General features: G+C 32.1%; 2 protein-coding genes across 2 annotated transcripts; one reads left to right on the plus strand and one right to left on the minus strand.

The window, feature by feature from the left end:
• Positions 1-690: 690 nt before the first annotated feature.
• On the minus strand, positions 691-2,771 carry LOC139483966 (mu-type opioid receptor-like). The gene is made up of 2 exons (XM_071267684.1): positions 1,726-2,771; positions 691-811 (listed from the first exon to the last, which is right to left on the minus strand). Exons 1-2 carry the CDS (start codon positions 2,769-2,771, stop codon positions 691-693), a joined length of 1,167 nt encoding a protein of 388 aa, XP_071123785.1.
• Positions 2,772-5,719: 2,948 nt separating this feature from the next.
• LOC139484920 (lysophosphatidic acid receptor 6-like) lies at positions 5,720-9,204 on the plus strand. Its single transcript, XM_071268970.1, has 2 exons — positions 5,720-6,889; positions 8,658-9,204. The coding sequence occupies exons 1-2, from the start codon at positions 5,811-5,813 to the stop codon at positions 8,803-8,805; spliced, it is 1,227 nt and encodes a 408-aa protein (XP_071125071.1). The 5' UTR covers positions 5,720-5,810; the 3' UTR covers positions 8,806-9,204.
• The last annotated feature ends 10,766 nt before the right edge of the window (positions 9,205-19,970 follow it).

A 19,970-nucleotide genomic window follows, 5' to 3' on the forward strand; every position in this document is an offset into this window, starting at 1 on the left:
TATTCAGTCAGGAGCCTCTGGCCTTTGTTAGTCTTGTATTATTTTAATTTTAGTTTCTTGTGTACAATTTGGAAATTAGTATGGCGTTCATTATCACTGAACTAGTATATATTTGTTTAGGGGCCAGCTGAAGGACGCCTCCGGGTGCGAGAATTTCTCGCTACATTGAAGACCTGTTGGTGACCTTCTGCTGTTGTTTTTTATTTGGTCGGGTTGTTGTCTCTTTGACACATTCCCCATTTTCATTCTCAATTTTAGTATGTTTTGTTTTGTGTCTTATTGTTTGTCCTTGTTTTTTTAGACATGGCGTTGTCAGTATATTTTCGACTGATGAATTTAAACGTCTCACTGGTGTATTTTACCATTCTTCATGTGTATATGTGATTTCCTTCAATACTAAGAGCATATAAGATAAAACACAACGATAAAATAATGTGATTTTATTAACACAACAAAGCAACATATATAGTTGGATTATTTTACCAATGAATATCAGGTATGACTATTCATATCTTAGGAAGAAATTCATCAAAAATGCAATTTGCACTTCGTATTTGTATTCAACATGAATAATACAATTTTGTCAATTCTAACACACAGTGTTACTAATAAAGTGTTCCATATAAATATCAAAACAAAACTTAAAACAGTTATATGTTGTTAAGGCTGAATTAGCAAAGAACAATATTGTTAAATAGGATCAAATCCAGAAGACTGCGATACTGTAGGTAGTTTCTGTTCGCCTTCAGTCAGTGATGTAACAACAGAGACTTGTGTTGTACTCACAAATCGACTGCCTCTTCTTGTCGGCCTGGAAAGTAAAATGGAAATGTTAAATCCTCCCGAACAAGTTCGAAAGTAATAAACGTATTTCACTCCGAAATAATTGAGCATTAGAAGCATAGTTATTTTCGCAATTTAATTGTTTCATTATATACCGTATAGAGTTTTTCTTATTGTTGAAAGCCGTACTGTTGTCTTTTATTGCTTCTATCCCCTTTTTTTGAATTTTGGTGGAAGTTGTTTCTTTGGCAACCAATCATACCTCATCTCCTTATTTTCATATAATGCGTTTTTATGGCTTGGGAGTACTTTGTGTTTTTTTTGTTTCTTTGCTTTTGTTCTAAGCATATATATGCTAATAAGAGTATTTGTAACTGATGCGTACAGTGGGTGCTGTATTGGAATTCTTGATTAAAAAAAATTAACCAAATGTCCATGTTTATTTGGTGACGCTTTGATTTTAACCGAAAAGGTCGAAGGATAAAAAACAGTAAATCCTGCCACTTATGATGTTGCTGTCCAGAGTCAAATATGATGAAATAATTATGTTGCATTAAAGATAAGTGTTGGTTTTATTGTGTTGGATTACTGTCTTATTTCGCATTTCACATGTCTGCTTTAATTTATAATTGCATCTACTACGTATACAGCGGAGTTACATCAGAAAAAGTAATTAAATTTCATCAAAATACCAAATATGTCCCCCTATAGTTCGGGTGTATGTATTGAATGCCAGGCATTGTGGAAAGGTATGAAACACAAATCCAAGGATTTGTATAGTAAGAAGGAACATTAATCTACAATATAAGTTGTTCCCAAAATTTAATAGAATATTACAATAACAAAATCAATCAGTGAAGAAAAGTATTCATGATAATTACATAATATTTACATGAGATCATCGTTTTTTGCTATTCATTTTGCAATACGTGTATTACTTACGGTTTGTTGACGACACAGCAACATATCTCTAGGAAAGCTCTTTTAAATGCCGTGTTTGTCATCATATACAGGAAAAAATTTACAACATAATTTGAGAACATGAACAGATATGTCATCGCCCAGGCGACATCCATCTTAGCAAGTGTCAGATCATCCGCATCTGGAGCTAGATAAGACTCTGTTATGAAATATACAGACACGGGAACTGTCGCTACTAGAAAATATAAACTCGTAAAGAGAATCATATTGGTTAACGCTCTGCTGAATTTTCCGAGTTCTTTCCTAGTTGACTCATCAGATACCGACATTTTTCTTAATTCTTTAGATTCCATCAAAACCATGTTAATGAAAATGTTCATTATTACCATTGCAACGAAAGGGAAGACTGAAAGTACAAATAGATCCACATAGGTATAGATGAATTCCTCAAACCAGAAATATGCTGTGGTGGTTGCCTCACAAGAGAGTTCTCCTTCTAGATCCACCAGTCCTTGGGTTTCAAACCAGAAGACATTAAGACCAGTCAAAAGTAAGAATATACATATTACCAAAAAGATGGTCTTCTTTATTGAAACAATCGTGTGGTATCGAAATGGGTATCTTGTTTTCAAAAATCTTTCAAACGTAATACAAACCAGTATCATCGATGAAAACTGCATAGACGTGTATATGACGAATACATTAACCTTGCATCCGATATTTGTTACAGATCTGAGATCGATGTTAAACACTTCCATTGTCCAGTATCTCGTGGGGCCAACACATAGTACCGTGATGTCTGCCAATGCAAGCACAAATAGAAGTATATATGTAGGTTTCTTCCAGAATTTCAATTTTGCGAGCACTGCTACAATAGATATGTTGCCAAATAGTCCAATTACTAGTAGTACCGGGGACAAAATTATCCACAAGTAGCTTGTTGTTTCCTGTAGAAGGATAATGGTGTCGACATTATTATCAGATGCATTTCGACGCATTGAATTAGAAACATTATGATTTCCAAGTTCGGGTGCCTGAGTGGAATTCGAAATAACTGTCGTGTTCATTTTCCTAAGTGATGAAGTTATTTTGTTTCTATAGTACCAAGTTACTGCAAATCAAGAAATGATGATTGATGCATATAACCACCACATATCTTTGAGACGGAATACAATGGAGAGTCTTTTATACCTTTAGTTTTATTACTTTAATGGATTAGATTTGGGAATATTTGATGTTCCTTCTTAATAGAAAATAATTGCTTTGTATTTTGTTAATGAACAACCTTTATGCTTTGATATAATTGCCGATTAATCAGAAAATGTATTAGATGATGGAACATCTAAGGATAGCTAGTTCAGCTAAATATTTAGGATGTACATGAAGAGTCAACTTAAATGTCAATCACGGGTTCAAATTGTAGAAATATGAAACCTTTACTTCTTCAAGTAACAAATTATTATGAGATGTGCCTGGTGGAATGTGTGTATACATGTATATTGCATAATAGAATTTTTTTTTTTTTCAAAATAGATATTGGATTCAAATGCAAATATTTGGGAATATAAAGTTTAAATGTGCGAATGGAACGGTATGAAAGCGTAAATGTTATTCTAATGCTAGCTATATAGGACCATATAGTCCTACATCCTTATAGGTTATAGATGAGGGACCTGTTAAACATAAAAATTAGAAGATCTGGTATGATAGCTAATGAGACAACTCTCCTCAACAGACCAAATGGCGCAGAAATCAACAACCAATGACCATTTCATTTATAGAAATGACGTATGTATAAAAGTGTATAAGTATTTCAATTGATTCTAAACATAGAAATTATGAATGACAATGTACAAAATAAACATATTTGTTTGCACGTATTAAATACTACTCATATACGTGTATTCTAATGTTGACATGTAACTGTAGATAATTAATAACATCGAGGTTTCGTGCGTATTTAAGAATAAAGTGTCTAGTTACATGAACCTATTTACACAAGTAACAGATATAGTTATGATTGACTATTTAAAAATACCGCGAGCAAGTCACAGGTACATCAATAAGATATTTGAACGCAAGAATACGATTTGATTTCTTTCTATAGATTATTTTGTTTTCTGAAAGTGAATGAAGAAATGCAAGTAGAAAAATGTTCATATCTTTATAGGTAATTCACACAGATGAAAAGTTACATCATACACATTTTCAATTCAACTTTTCACTCTCTATAAAATGAAAGTATGGTCGAAACTTATGAACAAAAATACCATTTCAGGACTAAAATATCTATCTTGTTTTGATGATAGATTTTTGAAATTTTCAGTTCATGAATATCAAAATCAACAAAATTAAAATAATCTCCTTTTGTTACCATTATATTTTATGCTATTTCACTTTTTATAAATTTTTTACTGCTGATAATATATAGTTTTTTAAACAGGAAATTTATAAAAATGACCACATTATTGATATTCATGTCAACACCGAAGTGTTGACTACTGGGCTGGTGATACCTTCGGTGACGAAACGTCCACCAGCAGTGGCATCGAACCAGTGGTGTAAATAGTTATCAAAGGTACCAGGATTATAATTTAGTACGCCAGACACGCGTTTCGTCTACATTAGACTCATCAGTGATACTCATATCAAAACATTTATAAAGCCAAACAAGTACAAAGTTGAAGAGCATTGAGGATCAAAAATTCCAAAAAGTTGTGCCAAATACGGCTAAGGTAATCTATGCCTGGGATAGGGAAATTCTTAGTTTTTCGAAATATTCAAAGTTTTGTAAACAGGAAATTTATAAAAATGACCACATCATTGATATTCATGTCAACACCGAAGAGTTGACTACTGGGTTGGTGATACCCTCGGGGACGAAACGTCCACCAGCAGTGGCATCGAACAATGTTGTTTTTACAGTCTTAGTTTCAATCTTTATAAATTTCTTTCCAAATAATAGCTAAAACGCTAACTATGTACAAAATCGCCCTTCTATCGTTATAACTACTGTAATGTTTTTTTTTTTCACGATTTAACCTACATTGACATCATTGTCTAGATTTGGTTATGCATTTTAACTGAAGATAGTTTCTGTTGAATTATGTGCATAACTAGTTTTGTTTTAAGGAGCTATATACCATATACTGCATTCAACAGACAAGGCAAGTCAACTAATGTGTCTGAAGACATTTATCCGTAAAAGCTGAAGTAACTGACTAACATTTGAAAACGTTGACAATAATTTCTATTGAACGAAATGTTTCGCCTAAATTTGAAAACAATATGTCTGATATGATTAGCAACGAAAAAATAAATATTCACCAGTGACACATGAGCGAGGATGTAAACACATAAAGCTTATCGTTCCCATGTTTTATTATTCGTTGATATATAATTATAATTTATTTGTATAATGCCTGTAAATGAAAATTAAATTAATAGTCCAATTAAATATACTGTCAAAGACATACAAGTCTCTCATGTCCTGAACGACATTAATTTGATAGATAAATATACTCCATTAACTGATGTTTGGGAAGCCACAATACTTTTTTTTTATATCAACCATGTCAACGAGAATTTCAAACTAAACATTTATGGAAAAAAGCTTATATATTCAAATTTATAAGGCAGATATGCAGTTTCTTATTTATTTTCCCAGTTTAATGTACAAACGAAACAGTTAGTTTCGTAGCAGTTGAATAGTTTTCATTAAATGCCAATGATAGTTATGGAAAAGCTTTACTATTTTATTTGCGTTGCGCAATGCGTTCTAAATCGTGATTTAAATACCAACATTTGTGTGTAAGACGATATTTAAACGACTGAATAAAATGTATTTTAAACACCATTTAAAAACATATTGAGCGCACTAATTGACATTTTTACTGACAAAAAAGATTCAATTGTGGAGTAATTAAAACAACAGATGGATTATCGCACACCGGGTGACAATGAGGAAGTGTATTAAGTATCCAGAGAAATGAGATACATTATAGTATACATGTAGGTGAAAACGACATGTGGATGTTGACATTGTTTAACATTGGGATGTACTTATTTGTGTTCTTAATGTTAACATAATAACAATAGACAGCATCATGTCATCTGTTAGTCTGTTTACAAACGAATTTTACGAGACTTCATCCTCTACAACAGAAAGATTCTTCAACAACATATCGACAGTGAGTAATAATGATACCTTTAATTCATCTACTAATGCTACCTTTTCAAAGTCAGATGATAAAAGTTCTAGCATAGAAAATATTACGAACTGGATATGGATAATAGGTGCACCGATAGTGTTCATTCTTGGAATAATTGGAAATAGTGGAATAATATTAGTTTTATATCGAATGAATAGATGGAAGAAATTGACTTACAAGTTAATCTTGATATTAGCGATATCCGATTCGGTTGTACTATGTATTGGACTTGGACGACAATGGCTTCGATTTGCCTTAGATCTAGACATTAGACTGTTCTCAGATTTTGGTTGCAAATTTTTTGTCTTTCTAATATATTTTTCGATGCATTTCTCCTCATGGACTTTAGTTTGCGCTACGTTTGAAAGATATCTGAAAACAAGACATCCATTTCGAACGTATTGTGTAAATGTTTCGAAAATTTTGAAGATTACTTATGTGTTCATAATTGTCATAACATTGGGACTTGACTGTCCCCTTCTTTTAACGAATGAACTGAAAATTAACACAGAGAACAGTCGAACTTGTAACAATACGTCAATAGAAACCTCAAATTATGAAGAAAAGTATTTTGTTTTTATAGACTTCGCATGGTTATGCTTCATTCCCTTTGTTTTAATGACGTTTATGAATTTTTTTGTTGGCAGAACAATTAAACGATCATTCCGACGTACAGTGCGATACATTCCAGATCCACAAAATCGTGAACGTCATTTGGTTGGAAATAAAAAGTTAACACGGATGATATTCTGGACTAGTGTATATTTTCTTCTCACTACATTACCTATATCAATACATTTCTGTGTCGACTCATTTCTAAAACCAGGTTCAACAAAAGAAACATCTGACAAAATTGATTTGTCTGAAGCAATTCTATATTTATTCCAGTTTACAAATTACTCTGCTAATTTTTATATCTACTGCAAATTCAAAGATGCCTTTAGAGAATACCTTCCTTGTAAAAGAAGATCAAGGTATGTCAATTTCTTAAAACATGGTAGTATTAATCAACCTTAGGAACAATATCTTAACCTTTCTTAAACAATAACTTTTTCGTGCATGATTCCCAAGCAGAAATGGAAGTTTAAATAGCCGTAATTAGAGACTAAAAAAGACTAAATTGATCTACATTAAATAAAAAAAAAATTCTCTTTCAAAAATTTTAAACTATGTAGTCTTTAAACTATGTAGTAAAACACTGGAAAATAAATTTGCGAAAGACTGATGCCGTACGGGAAATATGTAAGTTGTAGTTTTTACAATGACATGGGTCGATTTAAATCGCTCATAAAGAGGTACGTGTACATCATATAATACCCTGTTTTAAAAAGTTATTGACCCAGCGAACAAGGTGGAGATGACATTGATATTTTTCGTCTGAATCTTTTGTCATAATATGATAAAAATTATATGTCTTTACTGAACTATTACCCAGGTAAAGTTCAATCCTCCCTTTAATCTATATTAAGTCTAATTGTTGATTGTAATAAATGTAAAGAGACATTTTTTTAGTCCTGTTGCAGTTCGTGATTATTAACTGAAATTAAATGAATATATAATTTCTTGGTTACATGTATTGTAATATGCTTAAAGATAATATTCCTAAACTAGTATAGAACGTCCTTAATGTATCGGAGTGTAAAAGAAAAAGAAATAAATAAAATAGAAAAATGGAAACCCAAATAAATTCTTCAAATATACCAATATGGAACGCTTAATGCGCGTTTCATGTCCATAAGACTCAATAGTGGACTTTAATTTATACATGTAGGACAAATCAAATGCGATTTTGAGAAGCATTAAAAATTAAAAAAACTTTTAAGTATTGATGGCTAAAGCTGTATGTCGGTAGTATAAAAAATATAAGTGTAACGAATAATTCAACAAAAAATAAAGTAAATTTTTAGAAAAGGACATTTCAATAGAAAAATATAAAGTTGTGGTATAATTACAAATGAGACAACTCGCCACCAGAAAGCCCAACCTATATGGACGTTTACCACTATTTGTCACCGTACTGCCTTCAACAAAGACAAAACCCAATACCACATAGGTAGCACTGCACAATTAATCTCATGTCAAAGTATTGATTACTGTGTATTTGATCTATAAAAGACCACCGTAACAAACCAGTTGTAGTAAACACTCATCATTACTACCAGATTATATAACTGAAGTTAACGTTCAATAAATGTAATTTGGTAATTGAATAAATTTAAAAGAAAAGAAAAATTACGATTGAGAATAACGTATGTGTGGTTCTCATGTGCATGTTGCTGCATACCATTTCACAGCACATCCAATTATCTGTTTTATGTGTTAAATAAAGGCAACAGTAGTATACCGCTGTTCAAACTCATAAACCCACGGACAAAAAATAAAATCGGGGTATTAAGTTTGTGTTGCTCCGTTTTTATTTTTTATTGGGATTTGTAGTCTGTTGTTTTTCTTTTAATTGTTTTAACTAATGACAATGTCAGCTTTTCTTCGAAACATGATTTGGGAATGTCTGTTTTGAATCATCGGTGTATCTTTTATATTTACTCAGACTCAACATATCTAGATAACAAGATAACGGATGAACTGTCAATTGGAGTCAACTAATATAATTATATGATAATCGTTTTCCTCAATTCAAAAACAACCAAAAATAATCCAATAAAATCGGAAGAACATATTCCAAGTGTTTTTGCCTAACATTATTTACTTGAGTTTTTAAATTACAAAACGTTTTAATTTCAGATTTTCACTAGAAAGACAATCTCTCTCAGTTTCTAGAGACAGCCGAGTAACGACACTAACAAATGCTGATTACTCTGTTGGGAACGGTTCTGTGCCTGAATTTCAGGAAAATGTCAACCGTACTATAAATGAAACTCAGCTTTCGTGAGATGATGTATTATAGAGCACACAATACGAACATCATCATACAATTATTATTCCTTTAAATGAAACAGAAACACAACGAAACAAGCTAAGAGTGAAATAGATATATATGGGCGTTACTGATGAGTCTTATGTAGACAAAACGCGCGTCTGGAGTATTAAAATATAATCCTAGTACCTTTGATAACTAATTCATGTACACCACACATTTTTTTTTTATTTATTTACTGGTATTAAAGATATGTCTGGATATGGAATTGAAACGAATAGTGTTGCGGAGAACACATGTTAAGATGGGATAAAAGGAATTAGTATGTGCAACAAATAAATTGATTTCATTTATATACTGGTTTTAAATATATCTAGTCTTATGTATGATTCAATAAATGGAATGTCAGATTTTTGCTTATTCTAATTCATAACCCTCTGCAAACATTGATTACTGTTTAGGGGAAATCATATACTATTAAATACATAAATAGTTAATCGTAAAGAAAAAAGTACGAAAAATTATATCTGACAAAAATTTCAGACATCGGTTATATATGTCATTGTTCTTCGTAATTATGTTTAATTTGTCTACAAACTGTTTAAATCGAGCTGTACATGTATTTATGAGTCGTATGTAGTCCAAGGGCATGTCCGGTGTAACTACTATAGTTCTGGTATCTTTAACATGTTGTAACTGTGCAAACTGTGGCATTATATACTTAATGCAAAAACATTTGTTTTTTGTTCATCAAAGATATAGTAATCGGGGAAACCATTAAATCGAAAAGAAAACAACAATAGAAACAAAAACAACACCACAATACAATGTATAATTTGTCCGGATGTAAGAGGATTTTAACAGGACAAGCATTTTATATGATAAATGAACGAGACAATTTTTTACCTATATAATTAACCAAGCCTCTATTCTAAACAGTTTGAGCGTAAATGACAATACCTGTGGGGTGTACCAAATTAAAATTCTGACATCTTTAACGTGTTTTAACTGTGCAGCATATTGCAATTCATACTAACAACAAAAACGTCTTTCATTTGTTTGACGAATAAATAGTATTCGGAGAAACCATTTAATTGTAAAAAAAGAAACAAGAAAAAAAAACAACACAACAATATATTTTTTCCGGATGTAAGAAGAATGCCACAGAATAGGAATTTTACGTGATAAAAATATGAGACAATTTTCACCTGTACAACTAACCTAGCCGCTATTGTTCTTAATAGTTTAAACATATATGACAATACCAGTAAGTTTTGTATTACATATTTGTAACTGAAACACGATAATGCAATATGTAAACGCCTTATATCCGTAAATGAAACAGATATTTAACGCAATTTCCAAAAAAAAAATTTCTTAACTTTCCCACTATACATTTGCAATGTTTATTGGTTGAATGTCTATATATTATAACAACTATTTATGTTAATTTGTAAGCATATATAGAATTAAAATAAACGAAGATAGAAAATCATAAAAACGAACATCAAATATATTATTCACACCTCTATGCAAACTTTTTTCTTCATATTTTCGTATCTCCTGGAATACAGTACAAAAACAATGAAACATAACAACGCAGTATGAAATATAAAAAGAGACATGAATAATTATTGATTACTTTTTCATTGTTTACGTCTTTTCAAATCAATAATAAACTTTTATTTAAACAAACTTAAATATCAATTGGTAAGAATTCTTTCTATTTCTTTTTGTGACCAGGATAGTTGATCTCAAAATTAGGACATTATCGAATATTCATTATATTTGCAACATATTTACAAACTAAAGCCTGACTTTTAGATCATTTGAATTGTAATTTACATTCGTGTTTACTTTCATAAGTTATCATTTTCAATGGGTGCGCGTTATTGAATATATTAGGTCGATGTTGTTTTCGATTTGCGATACGATATACACAAATGTATGTTGTTAATGCATATTTCTGCAAATTATGGTTGTGACTACAGTTCAACGAAAGATTGTTTTCACATTAAGATAATTAAGTTAACTTCCATGAAAATTTGTCCAAATAGTTCATGGAAAACAGATAGTTGCAAACGTGGACAGAAATCTTATAACATGCATAGGTGTAATCAATACGATTGTACATACATACTTGTAATTGGAACAAAAAATCTTTCTACATATATTGTATTCACATTGATACTGCAATAACGTAGGTAAGATTAGAACTATATCAATAAATAATTTTCGATGTTAACGTAAAATAATTTATCAATTTCTTTATCTACTAAACCGTTAGGTTAAAGTATGTCATCATTATTTTGAAAGCATCCCCTCTCTCTCATTCTTTATCATGATCTTTTTTATGCTTGAATAACCCGATGCCATTTATTTATAGATTATCATTTAACGAGATTGATTTTCTCGTGTCAGTAGGGACGGTGATTTTTTCAGATAGAGTATGTGGCTCAATGTTTTTAATTGTTTTTTAAATGCATTGATACACTATATAATATTTTTATTCAATGACCAAACAATAAATCTTATTTGCCAAATACAAAAATAGTTCTGAATCATATAAGCTTTGACAAAGAATCAAAATAATATTTTGTCAACATTTGTATGACAATTGAACTATCCAAATTAAAGTCAAGGTGTTTACGAGTAGAATACTCCCCGTCTTACCTACCAGTGAGGTTCGTGTTGCTGTTGTACCCCTAGTTGTAACATTTGTACTTGGTATGTGTTTGTTTTGTTCACACATTGTTGTCAATATTATGGAAATTGAGGCGACTGTCATACAAGTGAGAGGTTAAGCTAGCTTTTAAACCAGGTTTAATCCACCATTTTCTACATAAGAAAATGTCTGTACCATGTCAGGAAAACGACAGTTGTTACCCATTGGTTTCATGTGTTTGATCTATTGAGTTAGCAATTTGATTAGGGACTTTCCGTTTTGAATTTTCCTTGCAGTTAAGTATTTTTGTGATTTCACTAGATACCTTCTAATTTAACTTAAACTAACGAGCTTATGTACATTTGTAAAATAATTTGTAGTATGCATTTCGTTTTAAAGTGCATTGATACACTATTTTTATTCACTGACCACACAATGAATCTTTACAAATACAAAAATATTTCTGAATCAATCGTTTATAAGAAGCATATAAGTAGCAACTGTTTATGATGTTTTGACACAACACTGTAACTTAAACCAAAATGAGCATTAATCTTGACATTTTAATTGCTTACCATAAAACTGCCATAACGAGTCAATCTATTTAAAAATATTGTTTTTTAAATCTCAGATTTCTGAGAAGCATGTATAAGTTTGCATGATTTATCAAGAATAGCGAATTTTTGGAAAAAAATATCGATGTTTTTCAAACAAACTTATCGCCTTACAACATTTAAAGTATCTAAATGGTAACATTGCATTTTTTTTTTTTATCAAAATCGCAATCAGTAAATACGAATAGCAAAGTTTCAGTATAAGAAAATCTTGATAAACAGTTGGAAACTATTCAACGTTTGAAAATCGGGAACATGACCACATTCAATATAAACATAATGTATTATGAAACACACAATGTCAACATCAGCATTTTATTTCCACATAAAATAAAATAGAATTGATTTTCGAATTTGTGTTTTTTTTTTGTGTGTTACCACTTTAAACACCGCTTTTTGGCTACTCAGTGGCGGCAACTTTTTATTGGTGGAGGAATCCAGAGTGCCCGGATAAAAACACCGACTTTCGATAGGAAAACTGACAATAATATTGGATTTGAGTGCACGCACACGAGCGGGGTTCGAACTCACAACCTCAGTGTAGACTGGCTATTGATTAAAATTGTTATTAATAGTAATGATTTTCATCGGAGAAAAAGATAGATATTTTTGTCGTGATTGGAAGAATCGTAAAAGTGTTATTTTTCTGAATTCTGTTTGTTTAATCGGACATCGTAGAGTTTTAATTTGATTTCTTTTTGCCGAACTGGACTTCATATTGTGTATTGATTTGAAACATGAACGAGGACCTCGATGAGAACACCTGGATTGAAAGTTTGCATACGTTCCGACCAATGAAATTCATTTTAATATGTAACGAGAGCACCTAGATGAAATATTTTATCTATACTACAATCAGTTTTAACTTAGAAATTTCCGCTCAAATATATAGGAAATAAAATTATATGAAAGCAACAATGCAGAATGTTTCTTTTCCATTTTCTGTTTTTTTTAACAATGTTTATGTTCATTTCAATTTGGAAAGTAGACTTATATTAAATGCCCAAAACGTAAATGTATGTTTTCTTTTAAAACATTAAAAAACGTAAGAGTATGCCGACAAATAGCCTGTCAAGGTCGTTAAACTTAAATCAACTTACCCATCTTTATCGCAGACTAAAATTTATCTCATATATACAGAATACATGTTAATTTATTACAAGTACGTCAGGGTGCATGACAGCACAATAATCTTTTTACAGAGTCGTAAGAACAATATTTCTGTTTGATATTTGTTTCTCTTCCACAATTAACGCCCGATTTGGCCAGTGACAGGTATTACAATTTAACACAGTTTTAGAAGTTCAGTGGGCTGCTGCTTCATTTAGAATTTTGAGCATGCCTTTCTGTTTATCATATTCAACGTCAACATTATCTTCGTCGATTTTATTATTCAACAATATCTTGTTTTTCATTACAAGCTTTTCCAAATATCAATATACAGCAAGAGAATGAATATATGTTGCTTCAAGACACATCGATTTAAATTATGTACACAAATTATGTAGTTTTCCGTGTCTACATTTGATTTACGAGTACAATATATAGTAAAACAGAAAAAAGAGAAACGGTAAATATACAGGAATACATAAAGTTTCGTAAATAGTTGCAAAGGACCACACGTTACTTACGATATATACATCGAGGTCGTTTTGCTTGAGTGATTTACCTGTACAAAGTCCGCGGGTCTCAGTTTAAAACGAATTAATGCATGTTTGAAATAGCTTAACAGGGGCGTGGCCTATTAGTTTGACCCAACTGACCACTAACTTGATTTCAATTGATCGACTGCAGAGAAATCTATTTGACTGGCGTTAAAATGAATTGATATGAATTGAAATGAATTAAATATAATTTTTAATTTTTGTCAATCTTTATCAAATAACGATCAATCTCATTTAAATAGCGTTAACACGTTTTTGTCCGATCAAGTTAAATTCGGGTTACTAGTGATGCCAGCTGAAGGACGCCTCCGGGTGCGGGAGTTTCTCGCTGCATTGAATACCGTGTGGTGACCTTCTGCTGTTTACTGTTCCATGCATGGTCGGGTTGTTGTCTCTTTGACACATTCCCGATTTCCACTCTCAATTTTATTAGTGCCAAACTTTAAATCAATATCATTCATAATGGGTATACACTTGTCTGCTTTCCACACATGTTTTGTTAAAGGTCCTGTACTAATTCTGGAATATTGCGGTTGTTAGACACCGTTTATGTATGGGCTGGCGGATGTTTTGTAGCAGTTCTAGTTCATTTTATGGGTTCGATATTTCATGTTCATGGGTTTTTATTTGTACCTATGGGGTTACTATTGCATTTGTATTGGTTATTTTTAGGTCTTTCCACTTTTCGTGGAAAGACCTTTTGTTCTTCTGATTTTTTTCTTTTTGTTCTTCCGTCTGAAATGCGTTTATGTTTTACAACATATCGAATGGATGTTTGGTCAATGATGTTGTACAGTAATGGGGGTTTAAAAACTCACCCTGTGAGACCGAACACTTATTCTTATAGGAGTTATCTCCTCGCGTCCCCCTTGTCTTGTTATCGGTATATCTCTAAAACGGTAAAAGATTTTAACAAACTGTTTTCACCAAATTGTTCGTCTACTCTTTAGAATGATTTAGTTAATTTTGACTGGAGTGATCAAAAGACATCTTATGGGAGTTATTTCCCTTTGAAAATTCAAGATATTGTTTACAATAAGGTGCAACTTCAACCTATTTCAGTCAAAGTGTTATGGTTAACCCTCATAGAAGTTTTCTCCCCTTATGTATGTGAAATCAATATCTCTCCACAACCATACAAATGATTGACCTGGGGTATTTTGATTGGAGATCACTGAACTAAGACATTGTAATTGAGGTCAAAGTCAAAGGTCAATTTGTCGTTCTAGATTTTGACCTTTGCTAAAAACAAATTCTTGTTCATTATAAAACAATTAAGTCTTTTGTATATACCTATTAATCTTATTTTTTTTTATATCAGTTTGAAGTACCAAATTACATCAACAAGGAGTGAAATTTTGAAACATAGTTTTTTTTAAATTTCATTCTTATCATCGAGGTGGAAAGACCTTCAATTGTTCTCTGAAGAATTGGTTTTTAATTGCATTTTTATTGGTTATTATTGAATATGTATGGGTTCTCGAATATACCTTTACTGGTTCACTATTGTACCTATATGGGTTCACTATTGCAGTTGAATGGGTTCACTATTGCAGTTGTAAGGGTTCACAATTATATCTTTTTTGCTTCATTATTGCATTTATATGGGTTCACCTTTGCTTCTTGAAGAGTTCGCTTTTTAATTTGGATGGGTTTATTGTTACAACTTTATGGGCTTACCTTTTCACCTTGATGGGTTCACTACTCATTTACAAACTAACATGCCAAGCTAGAAATAACCTCGCCAATGTTGCTAAAAAGTTCTTTTGTAAATATGTTAAACTGTCGCGTGTATATTGTAAGTTGAAATCATTACCTCAAAATCATAATTATTTTTACAGAATCTTTTATCAAACCTTCAAAAATTAACAATAGGGATATGGATTTCCGATATTATGAATAATCGTTCATTGGAATAGGGAAGGGCAACCTCCTCCAATAAAATTAAAACAGTATTTTTTTTGTCTTATAAATGTATCATGCATGGCATAATGGCAACATGCACCCGTTATTGATCTTTATCCCCTTATTTGATAGGTTCATGAAATTTTAAAATGTGTTTCTAACAAAAACAATTGAAATCGTTATATCAAAAGTTAATTTATTTTTTCGTATGAGGGATATTAATCTTGAATATTGGCCTATATTGAATTGTGTTCTACCAATGGATTGTAAAAATGAAAGTGTTATGATTAATGCATAAAAATAGATAATATGTAAAGATATTGAATATCGTCATCACAAAAGAACTAGAGCTATACAATACAGAAACGTTATGAAACATTTCTACAGAAAATTAATGTAACCATAATTTTAGTGGGAGATATTCTTGACATAATTGTGCAAATCGTGATACAAGCATGAAATTTGGTATATGGGTAGATTAAATGATAATTAAAAAAATTCAGCTGCTGGCCATAAAAAAATCATTTTTCTAAGATGGTCACCGCTCATTTTGCAAATGGCGTCATATCCAATTGGTTACATTTCGTAAGTCTTTTGAAAGCTGTGTAAGAGGTATTATCCAAAGTAAGTTTTGATAAAACTAAAATAGCAGTTCCTAAAGTACGAAACAACAATACCTGCATGAACAAGAAAAGTGATTTCCGGTCCCAAAAATGGCGGCAAAACGTGGAAAATGTCAATGTCATCAACTTAACAAGAGATATCACAGACTTTGTTAAATTCAATGCATGTTAAGTTTGTTTAGAAAGACAGGTTTCTTGTCTTATAATTATCTGACAGTTACCCATACACAAACATGTACACGGAAAGCCAGAACAGTAGCAATCACAGTTACAAACACCGCTTATTCTTGCATCCACATTTAAAAAAAATCATGACACGAGGATTAGCGGCCACCAAAGAAGTCCATTTTGGTGTCCAATTGTCATTGTTTTTCTTTCTTTTACCCAACTCCTGTGTGAATGACTTGGTACATGAACCTATCCAATGCATAAATCCGGACATGCCCAACCGTGTCCACCTTGCTATGTTTCTATTTTGATGTGCTTCAGAAGATTAAAATCGTTTGCAACGGCCTTATGATGCTATTCCGCCTACCACAGGTAATTATAATGATTTTCTGGTAGGCGGGGTAGCATCATAAGGCCTCTGCTTCCTTGCAAACGACTTTAATCGTCTCGACTTAACAGCAAACGGTGATGTTTCCGTACATGATGCAAACAAATACTTATATGATGGTAATGTCTGTGTCTTCATACAATATCGGGCAAAACAGTCCATTACATCTGAGAATACTTCCAATATCTGCCAAGCTGACCTCTTCACTTTCCTAGTAAATGCCGACACAGTGTCACACCCACTAAATGCATGAAAGAAAGGAAAAGCTGCTACGCGAGGATAAAACGCATTTGATATGACTTGTACAGGAAGCCATCAAAAGTCTTTATGACTTCAAAAACCTATCCACAATTTGTCCACACCTAGTCATGCGAGTGCTGCAATTCCTAATACTACTATATTTATGGCAGTTCTACTGAAAATTACTTTTTACAACCATTCACAGCAGCATGTTTATCATGGAGAATCATTCGTGTATCTGCTTTTTCATGGTTATAAGCTGTGACGAATCCGTATTGAAATTGCAAAGAATATGTCACCTTGAGTAACAAAAGCATTTGCATTAGTCTCAAAGGAACCAATTCTGTTGGACAAATTAAGAAACTTGGAACAATTCTTTTTGTTGTCATCCTCACAGAGAAAACTACCCCAAATCCTTGGCGTTCTACCAGAACCAACAACTTTACGTCTAGTACTAGTACGTTGCCTTTTGTTTTCGTCCCAGTCGTTGGATAATAAATTTAGTAAACATTGAATCGATGTCTAATCTTAGATACCTATCGAAGGAAGATTTTATTTAAGGCAGTATGATATCATTGGCATATCATCATCAAATATGTTGCCCTAAGTGGTGACAATAAATCTTCCATTGCTGCCCTACCAACGATAAATGCGTCAGAATTTGGACCAGCTGATGGCAATTCACAGAATGTTTCAAGTATATCTATTTGCTGCGATTTAATACCATATCCTGACACAAAGACGGAGGAGCAGTTTGGGTTTCATGGCTAAAGATGAAATGAAAAGTCTAGAAAAGATATCGCAATCAGTGTTCAGGTTCTCTAACTTTGATTTTTGACAAAGAAGTTTCCAGTTGCATTTTACGGCTTTTATATGGAAACGCTCTTTTTCATCTGGATAAAAAAGCAGATTCTACTTCGTTTCGCATTTGCTTCAAAAGATCGTACCATTTGGACCCAAAATCTTGGGGTCTTATACATATCTTACCTACTTCTGAATAAACAATGGTCCAGCTGGCGTCCATAGTCTTTAAGGTATCTTCGATTGAACGTATGGTACCAACATTGCCGTTCACAACTCATTATTCTGTCTTTGTGCCTGGTCAATTTGAATATAACAAATCAACTTGCTGGTATAACGTAAAGTAAAAATTACCATTGGCAAATTTCATTGCCACCTGTTGATGATGTTCGTGATGGGAGGCCATATCTTGGAGATGGATCGGTACTATCGAGCATAATTAACACGATCAAAACCAAGATTAGTATCTTGCTTGATAGCCATTGTTTGGGAAGTACGATATCTGACTCGTGAAATGAGCATACTACCGAAGGCACATAAACTTCTTTATCCATACTAGTTATTGAACGTCAGAAATTAAACTGTGGTCGGTTTGACTCTCTTTCCTTACACCCGATTACATACTTGAACGTCACAGAGCCATGAACTATATTTTCTGTGTTTACGCTTCCATAACGGTTGGCATAACCAATTCAAGCAAACCACATTCAGTTATCTGATGCCAGTGTCTATAATTACATTTGAACATACATGAAAAGCATCTGCCATTCTAGGTGTTGCAATACCGGCTTCAGTTGAAATTGCGCAGCAAATATCAAAGGGTTTATTATCTGCAGCTGTATTGATGTTTGCCCGATATTTGGAAAGTTAACCACATTTTTCAGCTTATCCGTCGAATGCTTGATCATTACAACTGAAAGGACATATTTTCAAACAGTGGCATCCAAGAAGTAGCACTATATACTCGAACAGAAGAGCATATAGATGCTTAGAGGAATGAAATACGACCAAGATATGTTTAAGAAATTCAAATCCTCATCTGTTAGATAAACTACGATATCAATCATTGTGCCCTTGTAGTGCGTGTAATTCGTTCTTTATTTAAAAATAGTTCGCGCATGCGCGAAATTGTTAAACGTATGTGTATCATGACCTTTAAAAATGTCATTAAACAAATTCCTAACATAATTACAAATCCAAAAGCGCTAAGCATGTAATAAATAATTCAAATGTTTTAGTGTGAATTTTGTAACATTTTCACGCATGCGCAGCTCCAGAACATGTCAAATATTCATTTTTAGTATACACGTCACATGTAAAGAAGGTATCCACAAAACCTGACTCAAAGAAGGTAAAAGTAAACGTTTTCCAGAAAAAATAAGTATTTCAATTTGGAAAAAATAGCCATTTTAGAAAAGGTGGTGGCCATCTTGAAAAAATGCAATTTTCTTATGGCCAGCAGTTTTTTTCTTAAAACGTATATAATAATGATGCTTCGTGCTAATTTTTATGCTTGTATCATCATTTGCACAATTCCCTTGATTTTGCTTGCTAATATCTTCCACTATTTGGATTTCTCTACCATTGATGTGTTTCTAAATCAAACACTTTGACAGTGATATAGAAAGGGGAATGATTATCAATAAATGGCTTATGAGTAGCCTGTTGGAGAATATATAAAAACTCAGGAATTATATGAGATTTAAATTGAAGAACGTTGTAGATAAATTTAAGACGATGGATTGTCTTTTCTTTTTATGTTCGTAAACAATAAAGTAGTACATATCGTTTCAGAAATCAGGTAACAACAACATATATATATATTTATAAGGATATGTGGTATGAGAGAACTCTCCATGAAAGTCACAATTTGTAAAAGTAATGACACAATGACAACACATAAAAAATAAAACAAACAAAAAAGAGGGGGGATATATTTGTAAAACAATACGAAAAAGACAACCATAACGTTGGACAAATTAAAATCTCGCCATATAAATTTACGAACACATGTACAGTGAAATAAAATAATTGTGTGGTAAGATATACATAGAGTACGGAATATAAGAATAAAAAACAATAATTGGATGTATATAGTATTGGAATTGAAGT

Source organism: Mytilus edulis, chromosome 8 (assembly GCF_963676685.1).
Source record: "Mytilus edulis chromosome 8, xbMytEdul2.2, whole genome shotgun sequence".
In the NCBI taxonomy this organism is placed as follows: domain Eukaryota; kingdom Metazoa; phylum Mollusca; class Bivalvia; order Mytilida; family Mytilidae; genus Mytilus; species Mytilus edulis.